We start from the raw sequence: 27,801 nt of genomic DNA on the forward strand, positions 1-27,801 counted from the left end.
GGGGCCAGGTCCGAGGGAAGCCCGCCCGCGGCCGAGCAGGGACTACATTTCCCAAGGGGCCTCGCTGGCGGCGGCGGCGGCGGCGGCGGGCGCGGCAACGTCCCCCGGAAGTGGAGCCCGGGACTTCCACTCGTGCGTGAGGCGAGCGGAGCCGGAGACGAGACCAGAGGCCGAACTCGGGATCTGACAAGATGGCCGGGCTGCCCCGCAGGATTATCAAGGTAACCTCCCAGGCCGGCCTCTGGCTCCCTGCTCTGGTCCTTCCCTCTTGGCGGATCGGGCGGCGCGGCCTCTCGCTTCCTCCGGCCCGCGGCCCGCGTTGGGAGGCCCGAGGCTGCACGGAGAGGGTCTGACCGCGGCGGCGAGGGAAGTCGGGCGCTGGGGAGGGGGCGCCGGGGAGACTTCCGGCCGCGGTGAGACAGCCCTGCGGCGGGGACCCGGGGCGTCCAGGCGGCCCCCTACGAATGGGTTAAATCTGGCCTGCGCCCTGGGGGAGGGTGGGGTTGCGGGGTTCTGGGCTGGGGTGCGGGCCTCCGCGGTCTCTCGGACCACCCCCGAACAGAGGCCGCGGGCGCGCGGGAATCGCGGCGGGGCCCGCACTTTAGGCGGAGGTGGTGGCCAGACACGGCCTCTTGGTCTCGGATCGCCCACTCGGCCCGTGCGGAAGCGCAGGGGTGCGGCAGCCCCAGCTTCAGAATGAATGAACCGGGAGGGTGAGGCCGGGCCAGGCCCTGTGCCCCGGGAGGGCCGCGCGTGCTGCCGCCGGCGGCACATGCTCGCTTCTGGCAGTCGGGGTCCGGGGATCTGGGGGCTCCGCACCCGATTGTTCCAGCTTCGGCGATTTCCTGTCCTTTAAATATGTTTCCACGCGTTATCTCTGCGAAGTGATTTTACTCTGGTTTGCAAACTCTTTTAAGAGCTGTTTCTGTTCAGAGGAAATAGTTTAACACAAGACTTGGGGCGAGGGGGCGCAAGTATAGGGGACCTTGTGAAATCTTTTGCTTTTCGATTTTGTGCCCTTTAATTATTAGACCGTTCTTTGACTCTTTATTAATGCTGTACTTTGACAAGCATATATGGAATCATGAAAAATTCGGCATCTTTGTTTTGTAAAATCTTTATATAATATCAAGTCCTCAGATGTGAAATGTTTCTTGCAATTTACAAAACAAAACCTTGACATTTTTGGTCAGTTTTAATGAAGGAAGTGAGGTGCGTCTCTGTTGCTCAATATGCGAGTTCAAGTGACTAACTTGCAGCATCATTTTGCTTGATAAAACCTGGTGAACATGTATTTAATGTAGTTTGTTTTAAAAGTTTGGGCGAGATGCGTGCTAAGTGAAAGACCTGTTGAAGGATGATGAAATGTAGTGCTTCGTGCAATCGCAATTAAATATATGAGATGGGGGGTGTCTCTGATCTAAAAATTCTTGATTTAGATAACAATAGGACGTTTTATAAGGTAGAAATTTTTAGAAGTGAGAGTAGGACGAATTGTCATTGTGTGCTGGAGTGTAATAATGTGAACCTTCATAGTGCAAAATTTGTTGTACTGTTTTATGGATTTGTCTCGGACTCTGTCCAAGGCAGTTTAATTGCTGTATGCATTGGAAGGTCCTTACAGTGTGGTTTTAGTTATAATGCAGTCACATGGCTCCAAATGGTCATGTTTTTGAGGCTCCGGTTGAAAATGAGGGGTGGAAGATAAAGCTGTACAATAAATATCCTTGAATTATTATTTACTGTTATTTAGGTTATAGACTAAGTACATAATACAAATTGACATTGAAGATAATCTCCAAAATACATAATGAACTAAAGACAACAAATATTTTTCCATTTTTGCTTGATTCTGGAGATATTCTGCAGTAACATGAAAGCCTTGGATGAAAATTAGTTCCGTGGAACCTTGTTCATAAACTTACAAAAATGATTTAAGGCAGTTAGTTGAAGTCCTCATAATTCAATTAATTTGCACACAATAATTTACACTAGGTATTTACATTTTACTATTTAAACCAAGAAAGTGATAACTCAGTTTTAATTTTACAGTATCCTGTTGATAGCATCTTTCTAATGAAAGGTGTGATTTTGGGTTTTATCTTGTAAACAGGTAGGTGGTTAATGCTATTTATAGCTTAAAATAATTGTTTTCTTCAATTCCTAGGAAGAATTAAAAGATAAAAGTGTTTTTTCTAGTGCCCATGCTTGTATTATGTAGGTTTTTTCTATAATCAGTGAAAATATCTATTTTTTTTAATATAATTGAAACTAAAAGTTTGCCTCTTCTCTGACAATCTCAGTACGAGGTTCTGTGTGGAATATCATGGTGGTGGTAGCTCTACTATCCTGAATGATAGGAACTTACCGTCTTTCACTGGATATTTATTAATAAGGTGCTATCTCAGAATAGTCATTATTCACATTTGCAAAACTCTTCAACCATTTGATACCTGCAGGAATCCTGAGACGTAGACAATATGTTTTATAGTCTAGAAACCCATTGAAATGACTTTCCAAGGGTCTTAAAACTGGCAAGAGGAAGAACTTGGACCTTGACTCACTGTGACCTTCCCCAGCCTCTTGTTATTAGGAAATGAAATAATCTATGTGTAAAAATACCTTGAGACCTGTAACAATTATACAAATATGATTTTTTGAACTACTCTTCACCCAGTTGGATTCCCATTTCAATCCAGTAGCAAATTTTGTAGACTCTACTTTCAACATGTATCCTAAAGCAGATACATTTCACCATCTCTCTTAAATCATTGTTTTGTTCCCTCCTTTGTTGCCTAGCCTACTGTATTAGTTTCCTTTTAAGCAGCAGCTGGTGTTACTTTTTAAAAAAATAGGGCATGTCTTTCCCTTGCTTAGAACTCTACAAAGTTTCTCCACCACACTTTGAATAAAATCTTGACTGTTTTTTCCTCCCTAGCTACAAGTCCTTCTTGCATCTGGAATCTCCCTACCTCAGATTATCTCCTGCACTTCTCTCCTTGGGTTGCTCGCTGCAGCAGCCGCCCTATTGCTTTGCTGTACCCTAAACACTGGAACCTTGTTTGTTCCAGTCACAGAGCTTTCATCCTGTTTATTGCATTGCTTTGTGATGTTACTCAGTTCTTGGCTCGCATGTCATATCCTCTGAAAGCTTTACCTTAAGGATCCTAAAACACAGTTTCCCTCCCACCTACCCCATGGTTTCTCTTTATCCCCATATTCCCCTTTATTCTGTCTACCACCTAACCACTACTACAAGTTGTGTTATTTACTTTTTGTCTCTGCTCCTACTAAAGCTCCATGAAGGCAAGGACTCTTGGGTGACTTGGGCATTGCTCAGATGCCTAGAACACTTAGTGAGTAGACTCTGAAATGGTGAATGACTGAATGCATGCTCATCAATCTCTGGTGTAGAAAGTTTTAGGAAAGTTATTCTATATCATAATTTGACATTGTTACTGCTTAGTAGATTATATCTGAACCGATGTCTAAGCTAAAAGTGAGTTTCTAATTCCACCCATAAATTAATTAAAAAACAAAACGAATCAATCTTTTATTTTGTTGACTAGGAAATACATAGAGCACAACATTTGAAATGTGCTGAAGGTACATAGAGGAAAATTAAGACTTTCTCACCTGTCCTTCAGCATTCCAGCCCCCCTTCCCAGGTAACCATTATTTTTATTGTGTATCCTTTAAGAAAGACCATAGAGACTTAGTACATATATGTTAGGCCTATTTCCTTCCTCATGCAAATACTTTGATTTCCTCCCACCCCCAGTATACTTTGGAGGTGACCAATTTTTTAAAAGAGCAGCTTTGTGGAACCTTGTGGTTAGATCTTAATTTAGCTAATTGCTTATTGATAACTTTTTAGAGTGTTCCTAAGTGTTGCTCTACAAGGAATGATGTAATGAATAGTCTTATATGTAGTAGTATTTTGCACATATGTGAATTTCACTGAAGCTTGGCAGTTCTGTGTTTAGCTAGAAGTTTTAGAATTTTCTGTTTTCTCTCTTGCCTCCTGGGCCAAAGCTCTTTTAGTCTCTAAAAGGGACTAAAGTCATATAGGTTAAAAGGTATCTAAAATAACAGCTCCTCCCTAATCCATCTGTCATAAAGAAGAACCAGAGTTATTTTGGGAACAAATAAATGAGATCTGTAATTGTGGCCTTGGTCAAAAACAAATTTATTTTAGCTGTACATGTTGCATTGAAAGAGTGACAGTCCTTTGTCTTCTCAAATTTAATCATGAAAACAATAAAATACAGCCTTAGGAAGCCATAGTTAACTTAATCAAGGAGTTGATTTATTTGATTAAAACCTACTAGACCGGCCTTCTGAGATTAGTATAGCACCAGTCTTGCCTAAAATTTACTTTTCTGTTGGGTGAAGTTTAGTTTCAGTTTCTTAAAAACCTGGTATGTTCTGACTTTGCATTGAGACTCGAATTCTGTTTATTTTTTGCTTTAATGATTTTGATTTTAAAAAATACAGATAGCACTTTTTCCTATCACTATTTAAAATTCACTCATTTAATATGTATTCTAGTTCGTAAGGTAATTTTTAATAATAAAAGTGAATCAGAAAACTGGGCCTTTTTTTTAAGCCATGAAAATGTTTGGCTGGTGATGTTTTTCCCCCTCATTTAAAAAAAAGACATGACAAACTTATCATGATGAAGATGGACTTATAAATTGTAATAAAAGCATCCTTAGGAAACAGATAAACTCACGTAGTAAAAATTTGGCTAGAAACAGGTGGTTCTTAGCTCTTTTGGTAGTCCCAATTTAGAAAATTTTCTGACATTCTTCCTAGGACAGTAAACCATATTTTCTGCATGTGACTTCTGAGGATTAAGGTTCTGGTAAAGCCTATTTGTGAGTTCCCTTGGTCTCCATGGATTTCAGGTTAAGAAGCCCTAGGCAACTTTTGGTAATAATTAAACTTTCAGGCCATTAAGGATATTATTTAATATACTACCTGATGTTTTGATTATGAAATGTGGGCATAATTGAAAGTAAGTTAAAAATAGTCAGCTGAGTGTTCTTTTTAAGTTCTTCTGTATCAAGCACTTTCTTCAGCCCAGATTGATCAATTTACACACAATAGAAATTGAGTTTTGTCAAATTATCAAACACTTCCTGAGTATCAACCATGCTGTACATTTGCTTTGCAGAAGTTCTGGGTTTTTCCGTACTTGTGACCATGTACAGCTACAAGTTACACAGTAGAGAACACCATCCTTTTCCTTTTCTTGAGAGTCTGTAGGCCAAAGAATTTGGTTCACTAGGATTCCTGACTTGAGGGCAGTAACACTTTTGCTTTCTTTCTGACACTGAGTAGTTTGGTTTACCTGTGTGTAAATGGATTTAAGAAGAAAGTATCTTATGCTACAAATTCAAATAGTATGGATTCTGAACATACATTTAAATCTGTTCCCCGGCGGTAAGAAAAGATGATATAGGAACATTTGTGACAACATGGATGGATCTTGAGAGTGTAATGCTGAGCGAAATAAGTCAGACAGAAAAAGCAGAGAACCATATGATTTCACTGATATGTGGTATATAAACCCCAAATAACAAAAGAATAAGACAAACAAATGAGAAAGAAAAACTCATAGACACAGACAATAGTTTAGTGGTTACCAGAGGGTAAGGGGGTTGGGGGGTGGGAGATGAGAGTAAGGGGGATCAAACATATGGTGATGGAAGGAGAACTGACTCTGGGTGGTGAACACACAATGGGATTTATAGATGATGTAATACAGAATTGTACACCTGAAATCTATCTAATTTAACAATTGTCACCCCAATAAATTAAAAAAAAACAAACAAAAAAAACATTTATTGAGTAAATATATCCACAACAACATAAAAATCTGTTCCCATGTGTTACGGATGCATATGCACTACAGAAATAAATGCTGGAAACGAGAAAATGAGGTGAGCGCCCACAGGAGCTTTGGGCGTGACTGTTGTCCTCACACTGGTGGTGTGGGTACCTCGTTGCTGTGACGTATAACTTTACTTTCTAAAAACAAAACAGGTCTGAAAGGTATAGTGTATGTAACAATGTGCATCAAGAAATAGTATTTTGGTATGAAAGATGGGTTGGACTGGGATGAGTTGTATTTTATTATACAGTTGCAATTTTCTTTGCAAATGTAGTGTATGAAGGACATCAGAATGGACACAAATTAGGAGATGGAATAATAGGGAATCAGTTAACGTTAGCTAAAATCTTAGCAACTTTTAAAAATGCTTCCCAAGTGAAGTTTTTTTTTTTAATGTTAAATATAGTCATCTTTAATTTGTAGATTAGATAGGATGCAGGACCACCATCACCATAGTCTGCTAAGAGAGTGAGAACTGCGGCCCTGGCGTCTCTGGTGGCAGAAGCCATTAATGTGTGGTTGGAAGAACTGGATAACTGGTTAACACTCAGAAAATCGGCAGAAAGAATTCTTTATTAACCATTCTTCAAGAGCTATAGTACATCATTCAGGGCATTGTATATTTGTTAAAATCCTGGATGTATCTAATTCTAAAATCCCCTGAGGGTACTTAGGCATAGAAAACCATAATTCTGAATCAGCCTGTAACTCAGCTGTTTCTATATAATTAGGATTCAACTATAATTTATAGTACTTTTAGATATTGGTTTCAGAATCTAATGTTGACATGATTTGCCTTTTTTAAAAATTGGCTAATTCTTCAGATTTTCAAACTCCTTTTGTTTTCAATACCATCACAATATGCCAGTGTCAGAGACTTTGTCGTTTTGGGCAAATCAGTTTTTATTTTCAGTCTTTACAATCTAGTAATTGAAGGCATTGTCATCAAGAAAATACTAAAAAGAAATATAACTGTTATCTTTATGTCTTGACACTATAGGTGCTTTTTATTTCTTTACAGCTTTCTAAGATTTCTTTATAGTTTATCCTAATGAAAATGTTCTTGTAAAGTTGCTGTGTTTTTAGTTACCCTTAAGGACTATTTGGGATTACCATCTTCTCCATCCCCTTACTATGGGGCCAGGGCAAAAATGGCTTTAGTAAGGTCATCAGAGCCCAAGGCCAAACTTCAGTCTTTCGTAACATTGCAATTTGTCTGTCTTTTTATTATCCATTCATAAGATGCGTTTCAGTTCAATTAAATGGACATTTATTGAATGCGTAACATGTATTCAGCACTAAGCCAGGTGAACAAGATAGGCATCCTGTCTAGTGGAAAACAGTTGTGAAATAAGAAGTTACAATGAGGTGTGTTAAGAAATGCGTGGGATTTAAGGATGTCTGAGGATGAAGGAAAAGCATCTGTTGAGGAAGTATTTTTAAATTTGAAGAGAACGAGGGAGAATGAATTTTGGGCAAATGGAATAGCAGATATGAAAGCTGGAAGGAGAATGAATGAATATGAATGAGAATATATAAATGCATAGAGTATTCCAGAAATCCAGTATATGCAGTACATAGTATCTTAAAGAATTACTAGGGTTTCATTATTAGGGTTCCTGTTTAACTGTTAGGTTGGTGCAAAAGTAATTGTGGCTTTAAAAGGTTAAAAATTGCAAAAATTGCAATTACTTTTGCCCCAACCTAATACTAGTTCAGAGAGTTTGCATCAGGCACTGTTGGGCAAACCAAAGCATTATTGCATTTTGAATTGTTAAATTCATACTTAGTCTATGAATCATATTTACCAGAGTGTGATGTGGCAACTATTCTTGATGTGAGATGGGTCATACAGTGTTTATTATGTAAATAATAGACAACTTTTATTGAGCACTTACTGTGTACTGGACACTGTTCTAAGCATGTTACATGCATTAATGTATTTAATTCTAACAGCAATCCTGTGATGTGGATATTAGTATTATCCCTATATTACAGATATGGACACCTGCACAGAGGGATTAAGTAGTTGGTGGAGCTATGATATGAACCCAGGCAGTCTGATTCTGTAGACTCCAGGTACTGTAGATGGAATGAGCCAGAACATATCCGCCCCTACGTAATAACTGGCAATGCCTGTATTTTTATATTTTATCATTTGGACAAATGAAGTGCAGACATGTTCATGTGGCGAGTCTAAGTGCTTATTTAGCTTTCTTAAATCAAAAGTCTCCTTATTGTACTTTAATTGGAGGTTTTTGCACAGGTGAGTCCCTGTTTAGTACTGCAGTTTGCCTTAAGAGGGAATGCCTGTGGCATATTCCTCTCCTGCCCCATGGATCCCTGGATTTGGGGAAGTTTGGAGTTCTGGTGACAAGGAACAAAAGAGCAGCAATTCCTTTCTTTCCTGCTATGTTTTTCCCAGTAAAACACATTTGAGGTATCGCTGCATCAGACCATAACAACTTTAATGTTAATTTTAAACAAGATTCTTTTTTTTCATTCAGTAAGCCTAAAAATTAATTAAAATTGTCATACACTAGTTTATATGTTAAATTGAATCTTGTGTTTACTACTCAGGGAGAGTATGTGTACCTACTTAATTTCCTCGTTCCTATTTGGAGAGAATAAGGAAAACTGCTTTTCCAGTATAACTTCCCCTACACCTGCACATATGATAGTCCTTGCTTTGGCTTTTTAAAATAAAAAGTCATTTCACAGTTGGAAGCACAATAATTTACAGCTATAAAGCTTGAAGTTTCTTACCTTTGGCTATCAAGGACCTATATAATATATATATATATATATATATATATATATATATATATATGATATATTTATGTGTATATATGTGTGTATACATACACAGACATACATTCACAGACACACGTATATACTGCTGTGATTCAGATAAGGGTTAAACTAGAAGTGCTGCAGGTTCCATTCAGGTTTCTGCCACTGGTTGTGATTAGAAAGCAGTGAATACTTGGCCAAACCTTGCCTTTTTCTTATCAGAATCTTCTGCCACTTTGATTGTATGGGCTGCTAATGTATGGAGTGGTAGGAGCCAGAAGATATTTTCTATGAAAACTTGGTTTTAATCTGAGTACTTAGTTCATGGTTGTGTATCAGAATTATGTGGGCCATTTATGAATTTAACAGTTGCCAGCCCCAACATATTTTTTTGTTTTAAGATCTCCAGATGATTTTAGTGTGCACCCTTGCGGAAGCAGTAGACTTGTGCGTACTTGGTTTCAGTGCAAAGATGGGTAGGATGTGGGGGAAACAAGTCAAATCATACAGTTAGTACCTTCTCATGTATAGAAAACAAAGGCATCAGTGAGAACACCAAACATGTGACAGTCAGGGTGGGGAATCCCTCAAAATTGGTTTAGGGAAAGATTTTTAGAGGGGTGAGATTTGAGCTAAATTTTGAAAGTTAAGTAGAAAAGTGGGGTGGGGAAGTAGAATGTCATTCCAGGTTAGATCTGTCAAACTTTAGGAAGATATTTGAGCAGTGCTGAAACTGTAACGTGAGTCAGCGTGTTTTTGCCTGGACCAAAGACACTTCAAAGGCAGTCTTTTAATTTGAAAAAGTTTTTCTTCAGAAGTTTATGAATTCATTACTGAACATTCAGTTAACATAGTATGTTATATGCTGAAAATAATCAAGTAGTACAGATAATTATTTCCCTTTCACTTTCTGTTCCTAATCTCCTAAACCTTCCTTAATCTTGATTTTTGCAGCTTACCTTTTCCTTTAGATTCATTTGACTCCCAAATATGTAAAGGTGTTCCCTCACATATTCATACCAGTAAACCACCTTTTGAATCCCGAATTTGATTATTTTCTAGTTGTTGCATGTGGGCGTTGTGGTTTCTGCCCCCTGTCAAATGGAAGGGCTCCGAGACATTTGGGGACCTGAGGTGCTTGCATGGGCACCCTCTAGGGTTGGCATTTCCTCTTAACCGGCATAACTGCCCTTCTGCTTCCCAGCTGCCCTTTGTATCCTTTGCTAAGTCAGGACGAGCGGGGTGGGGTAATACTAGGTTGGTGTGCAGGTATTTGGGCTCATCCTTACTCTGGCAATTCTGTGAACATGTGGAAACTGTCACATATATAAAGTTGTTACTTAGGTGACAGAAAGGGAGAGGAGAGAACTTGAAGGTATTTTGAAGTTAGCAACTGTAGAAAGCAGCTACGACTCCTGTGTCTGTTGAAATTGTTAAAATTTAGAAAATTGAGAGAAGGAGCCCCAGCTGGAATCCAGACCTCTGAAGAGAGTCTGGCCTGTGGGTGGTGGGGCGATGATTAAGTTGGTGCTCACAGTGTGGTATAAACTGGCAGCTGGATTCATGTGCTATAGGAATGGGTGTGGGTGATGCTCACAGGTGCCTCGGGGGCCCGCCCAGGAAGCCTGGAAGAGGCAAGTCCCCCCTTGCAGTGTCTTCTAGGTGTCCCCCACCCCAACATCTGCAGAGCTTAAAAGGGAGTCCCTGGCAAAGCAGAAATGGGGTTTTCAGAGTCCTACTTCAGAATCACAAAGTGTAGAAGGATAAGTGAGAGAAAATTACCTCACATCTGGCACAGATACGTATTTCCCAATGTTGAGGTTTTGAAGATAGAAAGCTGCCTGACACCTGGCCCAGCCCGTGAGAGGTGGTAGTACTTGGCTTGACCTGAGTCCTGCAGAATTAGGGATTTTATAAGGTTTTTGTAAATGTTTGTTTTTGTTTTAAGTTTAGGGGAAGGACTCCCCTCCCTCCACATCTGTCCCTTGTTTTGACTGGTGGGGTGTGTGTGTGTGTGTGTATTAGTATTAGTATATACTATAAAGAAATTACTTTGTTCGAAATCAGTTGAATCTTTCCCCCTACTTTATATCGGGCCAACCCTTAAATCTCAACAGAACTGCATGCGTTCAAGCTAGGATGTTAGAGAACAAAGTAGAATTAGAGAAAATGCCAAGAGATTTGGGCAAATGGTGCCTCAAGACTTGACCTTTATACTACCAGAACCAATGAAGAACCACTGTCCATTTTTAGCTCTCATACACCTGTTAGTTGTAACTGTCATTCACCTAACGTGAATGCACAGGTGGGAAGCACTGCTGGGTGCTGGGGTCCCAAGTTCTAGCTATGAGGTGTGAAAAGAACCCTTGACTCGGGGGTGGCTTCTAGACCATGTTCTGCCACTGGAGCTGTGCATATTTCCATGAAGTGTGTCAGGTGGTTCTGAGGATTCAGTGAAACAACGTATGTGAACATCCACCTCAGTTTTAAGGATTAATCCACATGTCAGTCTGTACACTTTGGAGTTCTAACTAAATTTATTTAGCTTTCTAGTGCATTAGCCTCTGAAAGTCAACTGTCCTACCCAAGGTTTGGCCATCTATCAAGTAGTTTAAAGTTTTGAGGTTTCTTTGTGTCTGTGGTTTGGGGACTGTACATGCTGCTAACCTGACACACAGCTCAACCCTTTCAACAGTTTCCACAAAGGAATCCACTAATTGTAAGCATTTTGCAAGTTTTTAATGATTTTTATTGAAGAGTTAGGAGTTTAATAGCAAATGGCCATAAGCCCCTGCCTTGACTGTTGGTATTTTTTTCCTCTCTTTCTACCCATTTCTTTCCTTCTGTATTGCTCCACTGCTCACATTTTCAAATGCCTGGTCAAACTGTTGCTCTGCCCCCAAATCCCAACAAGAAATGCACATGAATAAAGAGCGCTGCCTCGCCAAAGCAGTAAGACCCAGTGCCTGCCCTCGGTAAGCTCAGGTGCACATTACACATGTTTTCCTTTTAAGTCAACTTGATTAAAGTAAATTTACATACAATTAAATGTACCCATTTTAAATGTACAATTAGAGTTTCAGCAAATGTGTACATCTGTGAAATGATCATCTCAGTTAAGATTTAGAACATTCCATCACACCAGCGCAACACTAATTAAAATATACTGTTTGAAGTGTGTTTTCACTTACATAGAAGGGATAGTTTTCTGTGGTGTTACACATTACATTTGCAGCATCTTTTGCCCATAAGCGTTGATGTGATCTTTCTTCCAGAGGTGTACTGTTGAGCACATACCCAGTTTTTCCTAAGGATAAATTCCAAGAAGTGGAATTGTTAAAAGATGGGGCCAGTTTGTTGTCCCAACCAGCCATGTATATGGGAGTCAGTATTCTCCATAACACTAAATAACATTGTTTTTCATCTTTGTCTATTCTGAGTTTTAAGGATTGTCTTGATGATAATGAGACATTGTCAGTTTCAAAATAGGGTTACTCAAAATGCTTATTTCCTTAGGTGATTTAAAAACATTTTTTCTTGCATTTTTGGGTAAATAATATTTGCACATGTTACAAAATTCAACAAAAAGGTACTCATTAAAAACTGTCTCCTACCTCTGTGTCCTAGTCACGTAATTTCTTTCCTCAAGGAAACAACTGTTTACTTGGACCATTTAAATCAGTTATTTTATGATTTTTGTAGCCTATTTTTTTTCAAGGTGCAGCTTTACATAATACCTTATTAGCTCACATTGGTAGCAAACCCTAAGTCTAGCATTCATATTCTTTAAATATATTGTTGCGTTATTTCAGGGACTCTGGCTGTCTACATGAAGTGGGTGAGTTTGACCTAGTGTTATTTCAGTTATACAGGCATATGTACCTTGTTTTATTGCACTTTGCTTTATTGCACTTCACAGGTGTTGTGTTTTTACAAAATGAGGCAAGACCCTCCCAGCAAAGATTACAACTTGCTTTATTGTGAAACTCACTTTATTGCAGTGGTCTGGAAATGAACCCGCAATACCTCCGAGGTATGCCTGTATTAAAATCTGAGTTGTCTGGCTCATTTTCTTCTGTAGCACAGGACAAAATAGTCGTATGAAATTATAGAAGAATAAAAAATCTACTGAGTTACATACTCCAGCTGGATCTCTTAAGATTATTTAACTTTCAGACCAAATTGATAATCTGTGAAATATGAAAATTTCTAACCTCATGTTAATGTGGTTTCTTGAGCAATTTTATATCAAATTCTTCCAAAAACCTTGAGGTGTAAAGGACTGAATTTTTAACATGCTAACCAGTCAATATTCAGCAAAGGATCATTATTAAAATTGAGGAAATGCCTATTAAATCATCAGAGCTGCTAACGGGGCAAAAGAAACTTAAATCTGGTATCTCTGGAGCTTAGTTTTCAGTCCTTTAAGTAAGTATACAACCTGTAGGGAAGGTGTGAAGTCCAAAGCTTTTGAGCCAAAGTAGGAAATAGTTCATGAAGATAGGGTTTGGAATTTTAAAATGTCCTTTTTTCTGCATACTGTTGCCAACATTTACAGCTACCATCTGGCGCCTTAAAGCCCTGGGCCTGAGGGTTTTGGAAGTTCTTGAATCCCCCTTTACTCGGTCAGTAGTATTTTTCTTTCCTTGTAGGATTGATCCCAGTAGTAGTTACATCTGTTCATTCAACTGGTGTGGAACCGTGAGACAATCTGTGGTACTCAGCATTGGGGCTGCAAACATTAGATTTGGGCCTTCATTAGTATCTTTGGGGAGACAGTAGGGTGGCAAAGTATGTGCACCCCCACTTTCCAGTAGTGTTCAGTAGCATTTAGTTGCTTACCTCTTTACTGACAATTGACTTTCAGAATGGTAGAAATGCTGCTTTGTGAGCAAGGTAATGTTTTATGGTTCAAATGGCTTAGGTTTACTTCCTAATTCTCAAGAGCAATAGGATTTGGGGTATGTGGTAGGATCCCAGAATCTGGGGCCAGGGTCTCTGGGTTTGACTTCTAAGCTCTGCCAAATACTAGCTTGGGTATCCTCACTTGACCTCCCTGCTTTATCTGCTTAATATACTAATCTAGCGCTAGCATGGGTGGGAGGTTTAGAGTGCAGAGAACAGAGCCTAATGTAATACTGAACCGTATTTATTATCTGATTTTGCAAAGATGCTGCTTCACCATAAATCTGAAAAGAATGAATGTCTTCCCAGTGTGGGAAAACTTCATTATTTATGTATTAGTTCCCACAAAGAGATCACATCAAACATAACCCACTGAAGTGGGGCATAGATAAATGGGCACAGTGAATGCCATTTATCAACAGTGGGTAGGAAAGTGGGATGTTTGCAGTAAATATGTTTTGATTTTATTAGAAATAACGTATAATCAACTTTCCACAAATTAGATAATAATAGAGTTGATTTTTACAGCTGCTAGACTGAAGTTTTATTCTTTTAATTCCAAGTATGTAGGATCTTGCACTCCGCAACTTCAGGGGGTGTGATTCATGCAGTTATGTGAGTGGTCCTCTTGGAGCTGTGCCGTGTGGCAGACTTGTTAAAGGAAGCTTATTTTGGAGGAGACAGAAACCCTAATATCTGATTGCTTCTTAATTTATCTCAGTGAGTATGCAGTGTGTGAAACTAACTTGTCCTTCCTGGTGGTTTGGATTTTGGACAAAATTATGTCAGTGGCACAACTGGATTGCAAAGCTGGACCAACTGTAACTTGTTTTTATTTGCCACACTGAAAATTTCAACTGTTCTGCTTCCATCTGTCTTCTTGTCTATTAATATAAGCATAGGCCTTTCCTGTTAGTGGAGTCCTCAGGCATTTAACACTTAAATTTTGTTGTGATTACTACATTTGAGACCTGAAATGACTAGTGATCAAAAAAAATGATTGATTAAGTAACACGTGGTAACTGTAGCGGTGTAGCCACTGGCTTGTAGGACAGGAAAAGTGCCTGTTTATGCCATACAAGTGTGGTTTGCAAAGAATATTGATTAATCTATCTACAAAGCTACCAGGAAAGTAGGGTGCAGTGACAAAGTAAATGAGAAATACGTAAACATTTCTAAGGGCTTTTGTCTTTATCAGAAGAAAGTACAAGCATACTGGAATGTTAACCAGATTTTGGTTATTTAGGAGTATGGCTGATTTCAAGTTGATTTTTATATTTTTCTTTAATGAGCAGGTAAAAAAAAAAAAACTTGGGGAAGAAAGCGGGTACCATTAGCAAAAATTGCTTCCTTATTTCGATATTGAGCATTGGCATAGAGGCTGGGGATACGTCCTTCCCCTCAGCGGGGAAGATGAAGTACTGAGCAGTAAGTAGGTTACAGACTGTTAGGAAAGGGCACCTTCCAGTAGATGGAAGCATAAGGGTAAGGCTTAACCCATTCTAGCAATAAAATGTTCCGTCACTTTTAGTGCTACAGAGAACCTTTGAAATGTTCAAGGGACTAAGTTTTAGGAGGCTGGAGGGGTAAATGAATTTGTATGATGCATAACAAATTGGTACAAGTAGAACTGGGATTAAATTCCGATGTCCTAGCTCCGAATTTTTTCCCTAGTCGGCACGTCAGCCTCCCTAGTTGAAGTTAGGTCTCTAATGTGAAATCAGCTTCCTGTGTAAAGACTCCTAAACTGGGTAGAAGTTCTTTGATAAAGAGGGTAGCCAGCTTCAGGCTCTTCTCCTTTGACCCCATTGAATCCCCAAGAGAGATTTAGCTTCCTAACCTCTTCATCACCCTCCTCCCGCTGCAGTCTGTTGACTCGTACCTTTTCCTCACTTTCTTCCATACCTAGCTTAGACTTTGTGTTTTTAGCAAGGGAAGCCAACTTTTGTAAGTAGTAACAGTGTTGAGTTAATCGGTACCTCACACAGTCTTAAAGCCGCCAAAGAAAGGTGGTGAGGAGCAAGGCTCACTCACATCACGGTGGAGGCTTCATTGCTGGCGTTACGTGCAACCGCTGGGGAGGGGCTGCCGCTGTCCAGTGCAGGGCGCTCGGCGAGAACCGCTCCCGTGGCCGGCCGTCGGGGTAACCACTGCTGCTCTCTCCAGCACGGATCCTTCTTTCGTAGTTTAGCTGCTGATGCGCAGGTTTTGACTAAGCCTAGATCTCTGCATGCTTAGCTGCGAGAGAGTTAGAAAGTAAGACTGAAGCTTCTGTTGAGGGAGATGGGGATTCATAAGGTTGCGGGGGAGTGTTATTTCCAAACAGGGGTGCTCTAGCTGGCAGGTGGCCAGAAGAAATGATGACTGTTCACGTCCAACTTTATTTTGCGTTATGCTGCCAGGCAGTCAGTCCTATGTGACCACAGATAAGTTTTTCTATTTCTACAACAGTTACTACAAATTCTCATTCTTACTAAGCTCCCAACTCCAACATTACCCTGAGGAAAGGGAAGGAAGATAGGAATGAATGGGGGAATTTTTACCATTGCTTGATAGTAGACAAACTTATGGACAGATGACTAAAATTACATATAAGGGCCTTGAAATGAATTGTCAACTTCAAATAATTAGTTAAAAATTTAAGAAACCCAATCTAGATCATTTCTAATTTAAAAGCTGATTTTTTAAAAATACAAATTCACTGGTTTTTGCTAAGGCATCATCCATAATTTTAGTGTACGAGGTTTGACAGTTAAGTTCATGAACTTGGTTGCAACAATGTTGCTGACTTTTTGATATCAGAGGGATTATTCGTTACGAATTTGTACCAACTGGACCAATAGTTAACCAAGTTTACTATTTGGAAGTGCTGAAAAGGCTGCGTGAAAAAGCTAGAGGACCTGAACTTTTTGCCAACAATTCATGGCTCTTACATCACAGAAATGCACCAGCTCCCACGGCACTGTCTGTGAGGGAGGTTTTAGCCAGTAAACAAATACAGTAGTACCTTGGTTTTCGAACGTCTCTGTTGACGAACATTTCGGTTTATGAACGCCGTAAATGCGGAAGTAAATGCTTCGGTTTTTGAACTCGCCTTGGAAGTTGAACACGTCACGCGGCTTCCGTTGAGTGCAAGATCCTGAGGCCTAGCTGTCGGCTGTTTTCCAGTGTTTCAGAACTCGAACGGTCTTGCAGAATGGATTACGTTAGAAAACCGAGGTACCACTGTAACTGTATTGGAACACCCTCCCTACTCACCTGACCTGGCCCCCAATGACTTCTTTCTTTACCCGAAGGTAAAGGAAATAATGAAAGGAAGACGTTTTGATGACATTCAGGACATCAAGGGTAATGTGATGACAGCTCTGATGGCCATTCCAGAAAAAGTTCCAAAACTGCTTAGAAGGGTGGACCAGGTGCTGGCATCAGTGCATAGCTTCCCAAGGGGAGTACTTCAAAGGTGACCGTAGTGATATTCAGCAATGAGGTATGTAGCACTTTGTCTAGAATGAGTTCGCAAAATTAATTGTCAGACCTCATACACCTACAGAAATGGGCATTTGAAAAATTTCCGTAATTTTCATTCAGGATACAAAAAAGCCTTCCCTCCCCCACCTACTAAGTTACATACTTCCTCCCAGAATCTAACATATGCCAGTTTTGGCTTTTTTTAATGCCGTTTGACGGATTTGTTAGCAGTGCCTAAGGACCTTGGCACAACCGCAGTTGCACTGTTCCTAAGCTCAGTCTTCATTCAGTTTTAGGACATAATTCCTAACACACGATTTATTAAGGCAGCAAGACAGTTATATTATTCAAATCACTAAAGGCTTATTTTTATTTTTGAGTTGGTGCTAAAGAAAGTCCGGGCAATGAAGTGTTACATCATCCATCAAATCAGAAGCCAAGAGAAAATGGAGACGCTTATCTTCCATGAGTCTACTTATTAGAGCTTCTGGGTATTCAGAAAACCTTCTTAACCACCAGGAATTTCACGAGTGTGTTAGGAAGGAGTAGCTGACACTGTCTTTAACTGTGACACCAATATTGTGAAATCTTTCAAAAAACAATGAGAAAAAAAGATGGAGATGTAAAGTTCTTCTCTTTCCAGAAAACTTTTTAAACTGTCTTTAGAAATAAACAAGAAGATAATATGGCCCCAGTCTAGCCCTGTACATATACGTAGTATCCCTAACTCATACCCGGTACTTTCTCTAAGACCTTGACATCCCCATTCTAAAATGTATCTTTCAAAAACGGACTTTTATGTGTACTTTATACTCAAGATGAAATAAATTCCTGGGGGCAAAGGACTGTTTTACTCTTCTGTTGAGTTACTTGATACCACAGTGCCAGACATTTGTTAGTAAATTCATATTTCAAAGTCACAATGACATTTCAGAGCATCATGGTTTCGTGTAGTGTCAAAGATAGGCAAAGTGGCTTAGCATATCATAGATAATTCCGGTCAAAATAGTACATTACCAACTTTCAATGAAATAAAGCAGATTTTTTCCCTACCTCACTTACCTTAAGACTATATACTTCAGTTGCCAGTCACAGAAGAAAAAAAGCGGGATGGGTGACATTATGACTTAATTTACCTCTTTCATAAAGCACTTTCATGAATATGAAGGCCTGAAAATAGCCCTTTCTTAATTTCTGTGCTATTTACTGTCCTGCCAAACATTTGACATTTACTGTTCATGTTGTTAATTGTCTTCCTATATCCCATTGAGATTAAGAAAACAGTCTCTGAAGCCAGACTGAAATAGAGCCCAGGAGCCTGGATTTCAATCTTGGCCCTACCACTTGCTCCTTTGGTTATACTGCAAGTGGTCAGTCTTACTTTCTCATTTCCCTCAGTTGTAAAATGGGTATGAGGGTTAAATGAGTTAATGACACATGTAGAACACCTAAGTCAGTATTTGGCAGTTTTTGTTACTTGAGCTTCTGTTGATTTTCTGCATATCTGGGAACAGTGCTTGGTAATTGCATAGATTCCCTTGCATACATTCCCTGACATGGAATTTACAGACCAGATGGGAGGGAAGGGGGAGAAAAAGAAACAAACTGTGTTTAGTGGGGCAAAAGAACTGGGGGATGGTAGACAAGGAAATCAAGGGACTCAGCCTAACAGTGTTCATGGTAAAGGCACAGTTTGTTAGTAGAATTTTCAGATTTTGGTCCATTATCAATGATTGGAATCTTAAATGCCATTCCTGGGGTGGAAGTTACCAACTAACAGAAGGTATATAGTAATCTCTATCTGCTATCTATAGTAATCTGTAATATAGCTCTGTGGTACCTAAGCATGCATGCATTTATTGAATAAGCATTTATTTAGCACTTACCACCACTATTTGCTAGCTGGAGTTCCCATCTTCAGATAGTTTAGAGTCTGACACGTAAACCAACAATTACTGTGCTAGTTATAGTACGTGGTGGTAATGCACAGGAAACTGGAAGTATAGGGGAGATACTTCCGGACTAATTACGACCTGAGAAACAAGTTGTTTGGATCTTCTTAGCCTTTCAGAAGTCCCTCTCTGGCTCCCAAGTCTGTTCCTTTTCACTGAACTTCACAGAAGTATTGATCTGGTTGAGGGGAAAAATTAAAACGTAAAGATTTCTAGCCCAAATCATCCCACCCCTTCTCTTGACTGTTACTCCAAGTGGAATGCAGGGCTCTTTCCTCAGTCCAGCTAGAAATGAAGCCTTGTAAAGTCTTCTAAGATCTAATCCTTGGTACAGGTTCCTCCATTTTTCCTCTTCTGAATCTGCCACGTAAGAAATCCTGAGTAGTTAAGTGTGTGGGTGTAGAGGGAGAAAACAGAAAAAGGAGGAACATATGAGTTTAGGATACGCAATTTTAAAAAAGCGAACTAGGGTAAAATAATTAACTTGAGCGTTAATTTTGCAAAGGAAATGGGGTTGAAATAAGATGATGTCTTGTATCCACTAGGGGGGTAGTGTGGATTGTAAAAATTAAAATTATTCCTCAATGATTATTTTATCATGCAGTTGCCTTGTTTGAATTAATTTTTGTCCATGCAGTGTATTTTTGAAATTGTTACAAATAATTTTCAAACACAATCTTGTTATTATATAACAAACAACACTTATACACATTCCTGTTATTCATAATTCAGATGTTCTGACATGATTTTGTATAGAATTTTTTGAGGGGAAAATAGTGATGCTTTAAAATTTTTCTGCCAAATTTTACTCACTATATGAAATAAGTTAAATTATTCTTAATGACCTGTAAGTAACATCGTTGTAACAGGATTGCTTTGCTTTAACTGTCCTTTAGGGTAGCTTCTAGCCCTGTGTGGCTATTGAGCATTTGAAATGTGGCTAGTTCAAATTGGTATGTGCTGTAGGTGTCAATTACACACTGGATTTTGAAGACTTAGTATGAGAAAGGATTGTAAATTAAGAATGTTTAAGTTGATTACATGTTGGAATATATTGGGTTAAATAAAAAATGAAATTAATTTTACCTGTTCCTCTCTACTTCTTAATGTGGCTACTACTAAATTTAAAATTATATTTTTGTTGGACAGTACTGCCGTAGAGGAAAGCATTCATCAACCATTTCTTATTGTGGTGTACCTCTAGCTGGCCTTATGATTTACAAGGAAATAGTGTGGTGAGGAAATTGAGCACAACTTTGGTTCTGTTTTTAATCCCAGCTAGAATACATACAGTCAGTTTTGTTATCCATGGCGAGACATGTTTTCCTAAAATTCTCTGTGTTAAGCAAAATCGTGTGGGAAAAACCACAGGGCTAAAATGTTAGGGACACAACACTCAAAAACGTCATTGGGAACATATTTTAAAAAACCCACTCACTGACACATATAGAAGGTGAACTTGTAGATGCCCTCAAGTAGTTTATAGATGTGCATATAATGAAAAGTTGACTTTTGCTTTATTCGTAAACGTCCCAAAGAAGCTCGTTTGTTAACATTTTAGAATCACTTAAAAGATGTAGTGACGGAGGTTGGGATAGACAGAGTAGGGATCAGTGGGCATCTCTGTCTTATAAGACCTATTTTTGTGATAACAAAATTGATAGATTTATTGAGTATAGTTAGATACTAGAAATGAGCTAAAAGTTCCACAATTGGCATTATTAATCAGACATTGCAGTCTTGTTTCAGAGAATATTTAATTGGAGAAAAACCTAATTGCTATACAGATGATGTGTTGGGGGTATATATAGTTACTAACTGGACCATCTTTTTCTCACATGCAGATTGCCACTCTTTTAACTTAAAGTGTTACTGTACATAATCCAATCATTACCTTACAAATTGTATAATAAGCCCTTACATTGCTTCATAGCACAAATTGTTATTGAACTTAAAATGGGAAAGGTCCTAGTGAATGTAGTTTAGTTGTCAGAATGTCGTGTTTTTACATAGTTCACTGGTAGAATTCTGGGATTTGCTCTTCGAATCCCAACAGATCTATTGATAATCAGATCAATTTGATGTGTTAATTTCTTTTTAAAATATTTGCAGCATGAACTGCTATACATATTCTGTAAGATGAGATAGTTTCCTTGAGACTTAATCTTGTTACCACTTAAGTCCATACTCTACTTTTACGTACTTCCTTTGCTACTTTTTCGTAACTAATTTCCTTAGCAGAGGTTCCAGTGCTTTCTGTTTTGCATGGTCTAAAGCCCAGTTCTACCTGCGATTCAGTCCTAGGATTACTTTTAAATAAGTATGATCACAAAAGGGCAACTAAGGGTTATGCTCTTTTCATTAAAAACACACACTGTTATTTAATAAATCTTGAGGTTTGTTATTGTGTCTTTTATTACCCTACATTCTTTTTTAGTTGGTTGTCTATGACTACGGCCTTCTTTTGTGATCTCCTTTGTCAAATCCTTTTAAAGTATTATCTCATTTGATCTTCACAGCAACTGTGTATGAGGGGTAATGTTAACTATATAGATGGGAAGCTGAGGCTCAGAGCAAAGTAAATTACTGGCTCAAAAATAATTAACTAAGCAATGCAGTAAGAATTTGAACCCATTCTTTCTAGACTTGAAGAAATCACACTGTACTTCACTGTTGCTAGCAAAGAATAATATAAAACTAGAAAGTGTTTCACAGTTAACCTTAGGTGAATCATAGCAGGAAGGATTTTACTTCCTACTCCGTTTTTGCCTTTTTAGGGAAAAAAATTGACACCAACTTCTGTGGGTGAAACTTGTTCCCTTTGGTTTGGATTTTATTCTTTTTTCTTCCTATAATTTATGCTGTGGGTTTGTTTGGGAAATCAGTGCCATGTAGTGAAATAATTATGCATCTTTTCACTGTATCAAAATCCATTGGAATTTGAGAGTATATCAAACTATTTCAAAAAATTTTTACACCTAAAAGCTTATTCTAGAATGTGGTCCAGTTAAATCTTATAATTGATCAGGTCACATGATATGTTTAATATGTACTTTTTTTAAGAAGACTATCTGATTTTGAGGGTGAACTGAAGAAGAGGAGGAAATGAATAGCTGTAGCTATCTCTCTGTGTACTGAGAGTGATTTTAAAGCTATTTTGGGATGTGGTCTTAGAGGCCCTTCTGGCAGCTTTTTATAGCTTTGAATAGAGCTGCTACTATTTTGTGTAATCAGGGAGTGGTGTTTCGGGTTCTTGGATCTCAGCTTTATCCTTTTTTCCACTTTCCCTCTTTATGGCTTTCAAAACATAAGGAGATGTGGGGCAGAACGAAAGGAGGGTGGAGGTGAGGAGAGGTCAGAATTCCAGTTCTTTTCTCATTCCTTTCCTCCTCCTGTTCATCCTTAATAGCTTTCTTTTTTCCTAAAAATGAAGACCGGCCTCTTTTGTTTTTCTAGTTACATGTTGGAGGACTTCCCAAAATGGGAGAGGTTTCATTATTGCCTCTTGAGATTTTTTTTAGTGCTCTAAAAATGTTTTCCTTTGAATCTAAAGAACATTTTGCTGAAAGCAGTTTACAACATTTTAGTTTTTCATTTGCCCTTGCATTGCCACGATTAAAACAAAATGAAACAAGAAAACTAGTCTTGAATTAAAGTACTAAAGGCATTACTCATTTACATGACTGTGGATAAATAGGTTCAACACATTTTGGGGAAGGAGTAGATTTTGTATCAGCATCTTATGACTATTTCAGTACGTGACTGCTGACAGGAATCTTTTTTTAGTATATGCACTGTAGGCTGTAGAATGAAATGGTGTAAGGTGTGTAATTTTTCATAAGTGAAAGCAGTGTAAGTACAATATTTTCATTGATTGGTTTTCCTACCTAAAAGCTTAGATATAGCAGTGTTCTAAACATTTTTGACTACACATGCCTATTCAAAATGTTGAAAATGTATTGCTAATACATACAATTACACATACTATTGTCAGTTTGTATATTGAATACTAACGTTTTATGAGTAAAAATAAATTACAAACAGAAGTTAATTTCTTCCCACACCTGAAATGAACTTTTGTTTTCTTCTGTGAGGTGCACATCCTGCTTTGAATGACACTGCTTTAATGTTAAAGATGAAACTCTGAGTTTATTCCTCATTCTCTGTAACATCAGATAGATTCATAATTCAACGAGTATTTATTGAATATCTATGGTGCCAGGCACTCTTCTGAATGCTGACGCTATGGCAGTAAATAAAACAGGTGAAGTCGCTCCTTTTATAGCAGTGCCACTCTGAACAAACTAAGTGAGCTATGTGACATATTAGTAGTGCTTTGGGGATAAAGTGTGTGTGGGGGGGAGGGATAGTGAGGGAGGGCTGGGCTTTGCAGTTTCAATTATGGAGGCTTTCCTGGGAAAACACATCTGAACGGAGATCTTAGGATCTGAGGGAGTGAGCTGTATAGAAATTTCAGGAAAGAAGAGCAATTGCAAAGCCCAAGGGAGGAGTATTCTTGGCAGGTTGAAGATCTACAAAGGAGCTAGTCTGGCTGGAGCATAGCAGGTGGGTGAAGGTAGGATGGGGAAGCATAGCTGAAGATGAGTGAGAGGTGGGTGGAGTGAGGGGATCCTGTAAAGCCTCTTTGGGGGGGGCACATTATAAGGGCTTTTATTTTTAAAGGTCTGTGGAATACAACCCGAGAGGAAGGGGGAGCAAGGTCAGAAACAGGGAGAAAAGGGAGGAGGCGCTCACCGTTTGCCAGGTGAGAGCTGGCGGAGGTTTGGATCAGGCGTGCAGCGGTGCTCAGGTGAGCAGCAGGCCAGTCGTGCGTAGATGGCAGCATCCAAGCTAACAATTTGCTGAGCAGCTTAGATGTGGGGTGTGAGCGAAAAGGCAGATGAATTGGAAGGGTGGGTTTATGGTTAACTGACATGAGGAAGGCTTTGGGGGAGGAGCCAGGTAGAGGGTGGTCCTGCCAAGGTGCTGCTTAGCTATTGAAGAGGAGCTGTCTAGCAGGCAGCCATGGATGGAAGAGGCACCACTGGGAGAGATCTGTGCTGCGCATGAACTTGGAGAGACTTCAGGATGGACCGAGTGCATTTAGTATTTCAGTTCATTGGACTAGATGAGATCACTATGGAAGTGTGTAGACAGAGAGGCAGCCCTAGGACAGAGCCCCGGCTCACTTCATCGATGGGGCGTTGGGGAGATAGGAACCAGCAAAGGGGTTGCTGCCAGACAAATAGGAAGAGAGAGCCAGGAGAGCGTGGCTGCAGGAAGCTGGGTGAAGCCTTGCAAGGAGGAGGGCCGACCAGTTGGGTGAGATGTTGCATTTAGGTCAAGTAAGACGAAGATTGAGCATTGACCATTGATGTAACCGTGTGGGAATCATAGGTGACCTCAAAGAGCAGCTTAGTGGCTAAGCCTGATTGGAGATGTGTGTTCAAGATAGGAGGGGAGGAGAGAAATTGGAGACAAGCAAGTACAGATAACTTTCAAAGAAGAGCAAAGCCATGGGCAGTAGCATGTGAGGGAGAGTCAGGTCAAGGTCCTTTTCCCTTATTGGGAGAAATAACAGCAAGTTTGTACACTTTGGGGAAAGATCCAGTAAAGAGGGAAAAACGGATGATTCAGGAAAGGAAAGAGATCCTTGAGTAGGTGAGGAGATAAGATCTAGTGCAGAAGAGGAGAGGTTGATCTTAGCCAGGAGTGACCCCATTTCATCCGCAGTGACAGGAGAAAAGGCTGAGCACACGGGTGTACAGATGCATGGAGGGAACTCCTAGGAGGGTTTGGCTTTCTCCTGAGATAGAAAGCAGGTCATCGGCCAAAACGGAAGAAACATGGAGATGTTTGTGGAGGTTTGAAGAGAGAAGAGGAAGAACGTTACGGTGTTTTAGGAAAGAGGGCGACAGATGGAAGAGAGAACTAATGATATGATAGTTGGGGAACAGTAAGGGTCCCTTTTAGTGTCATCGTCAGTCATTTCTCCAGCCTTCCAGTGTTTAGATCCTGTGCTTTTGTCCTTCCTTCATTCCACTGTATTTTTCAGGAGAGATTTTCAGTGGCTTTAAAACTAATTTTACTTTTTAAACAGCTTGGTTTTGGTAGAATTTAAACAGGGCAAGTGCCTTACCGATATGATAATCCTAGTGTTATTTTCTTTCTCCTCTTTCATTCTTTTCTGTTCCTTGGGTATAAAGTCAGTTTCATCAGCCTAGTTTTATTATCAACGTGTGTAGACATTTGTAGCTAGAATGTATATGATACATCACCAATATTTGCTTGCAGTTGTATTCAGCTGATTGTGATTATTTAAACAGTCTTTTTTTGAACTTTGTATTTTATAAGCAAAATAAAAGACGTATCAGGGGATTGGAGAGGTGCAGTTACGTTCAATTTTAAGAGAAGAACTTTCTAGTTTTATTTTGGTATTTAGCAAAATGACATCTTTCACAGACGTGTTATGTTTTTCTGTTGTAGGAAACTCAGCGTTTGCTGGCAGAACCAGTTCCCGGCATTAAAGCAGAACCAGATGAGAGCAACGCCCGTTATTTTCATGTGGTCATTGCTGGCCCCCAGGATTCCCCCTTTGAGGGAGGGACTTTTAAACTTGAACTATTCCTTCCAGAAGAATACCCCATGGCAGCCCCTAAAGTACGTTTCATGACCAAAATTTATCATCCTAATGTAGACAAGTTGGGAAGAATATGTTTAGATATTTTGAAAGGTAAGTGTTACCTTTATCATTCTGTGCTATTACGATTTCTCTTAAGCATTCCATATTGAGAATCTGTGCGTTGTCATCTGGTCTTTCGTAAAGAGCACTGGGGTCTGTGGGAGGGAAATGGAGCCGTTCGGGCCGCTTGTCCGGTGTGATCACTCGGCCTTTGCCTTCGTAGATAAATGGTCCCCAGCGCTGCAGATCCGCACAGTCCTGCTCTCCATCCAGGCCTTGTTAAGTGCGCCCAACCCCGACGACCCGTTAGCAAATGACGTCGCGGAGCAGTGGAAGACCAACGAAGCCCAAGCCATAGAAACAGGTACTGTAAAGCACATTGATGCTGCGTTTCAAAACCGTCTTTTATGCTCTTAACAAGAAAACGATATATGTGTATATTAAAAGGAATAAATCAGATCCTGCTTATAATATGTAAATAAATAACAAAAGATGGTCACGCTCTATCTTATGAACTGCGTGACCCCCCAAATATAAGACAACATATAATTGGGAGGTCTTGGACTCTTGTAAACTACACCTGATTGAATAAGTGCTGAGGGTCTACCATTCATCTAGCAGTATGTAAAGATAATGGGGAACTTTTGAATTCATTTGAGCTGTTTTTGCAACACGTTTGATTAAATTGCATTAATTTATAGCTAGGGAGTTTAAAATTGGTAAGCTTCTTTTATAGATTATAACCAAATTAGTAGGGAGCATTATATATCTAGAAATAAAGGAGACAACTCTCCTCATCCTGTTGTAGTGTATTAGTGATTCGACACACAGACAATTTTTCTGCCCTGATCCAGATTATGGGAAGTGGCATTTCCGTAATTAACTTCAAAGTGTTTGCTTATTTTTTAATATGGAAAGTAACATACTGAACTAAGTAAAATAATAATCGCATGTTTGTTTTTGTCTACAGCTAGAGCATGGACTAGGCTATATGCCATGAATAATATTTAAATCGATCTGATCATCAGTGTGCATCATTTCTCCTGTTCTGCCAAGACTTCTTCCTTTTTTGTTTGCATTTAATGGACACAGTCTTAGAAACATTACAGAATAAAAGCCCAGACATCTTCAGTCCTTTGGTGATTAAATGCACATTAGCAAATCTATGTCTTGTCCTGATTCACTGTTGTAAAGCATGAGCAGAGGCTAGAAGTGTCATCTGGATTGTTGGGAAAAGTTTAAAAGCAGTGGCCCCTCTCTGCTTTTATTCATTTCCCTCATCATGGTTTAAGTACAAAGCACTGTGAATGAAGGTAGTGTCAGGGTTAGCTGCAGGGGTGTGGGTGTTTTTCTTTGTTTTTATTTTTTTTGAGGGGGGAGGTGGTTTTATTTTAATTTTATGGGCTCCTTCCCTGCCTTTTATGGTGATCTAATTGCATTGGTTAAAAGCAGCTAACCAGTTCTTTAGAATATGCTCTCTAGCCAAGTCTAACTTTATTTAGACGCTGTAGATGGACAAGCTTGATTGTTTGACCCAAAATGGGAACATTAAACAAACATCACAGCCCTCACTGATAACATTGTGACTTTGCTGTCAAGTGTAGAATTCTTCCTTCAAGAAAAAAGCTTGTGACCATTTTGTATGGCTTGTCTGGAAACTTCTGTAAATCTTGTTTTAGTAAAATATTTTTTTGTTATTCTACTTTGCCTTTGTACAGTTTATTTTACTGTGTTTATTTCATTTTCCCAATGTGACAATCGTATTTAAAAATTAAAACTGATGAAACATTCTGTTCTGGTCTTCACCATCTGACAAATTGAATGGCAAGAGGTAGGTTTTGCCAGTTTCTTTTCACTGATGCAAATTTATGTTTAAGATATCACTGAATGGAATATTTTTAAGCTGGCCTTGAGCATACATAAAGCATTGATACCTAACAATTTTTTTTACTGCCTAGAAAATTGAAATAAATGTGTTTGTGTTGTCTGATTAGCTAGATGATCTTTGGTGTCTTGCCACAGTGTTTGAAAATGACTGTCCATGCGAGTCATAGCAAAGCAGCAGTTGTGACGGACTTTCACATGTGCCACGTTTGTGACAG

General features: G+C 39.3%; 1 protein-coding gene across 1 annotated transcript; it reads left to right on the forward strand.

Annotated features, from left to right (window-relative positions):
• Positions 1–27,401, forward strand: UBE2N (ubiquitin conjugating enzyme E2 N). Its single transcript, XM_019710304.2, has 4 exons — positions 1–221; positions 25,504–25,750; positions 25,923–26,063; positions 26,670–27,401. Exons 1-4 carry the CDS (start codon positions 192–194, stop codon positions 26,708–26,710), a joined length of 459 nt encoding a protein of 152 aa, XP_019565863.1. The 5' UTR covers positions 1–191; the 3' UTR covers positions 26,711–27,401.
• The last annotated feature ends 400 nt before the right edge of the window (positions 27,402–27,801 follow it).

Source organism: Rhinolophus sinicus, linkage group LG02 (genome assembly GCF_036562045.2).
Source record: "Rhinolophus sinicus isolate RSC01 linkage group LG02, ASM3656204v1, whole genome shotgun sequence".
Taxonomy (NCBI): domain Eukaryota; kingdom Metazoa; phylum Chordata; class Mammalia; order Chiroptera; family Rhinolophidae; genus Rhinolophus; species Rhinolophus sinicus.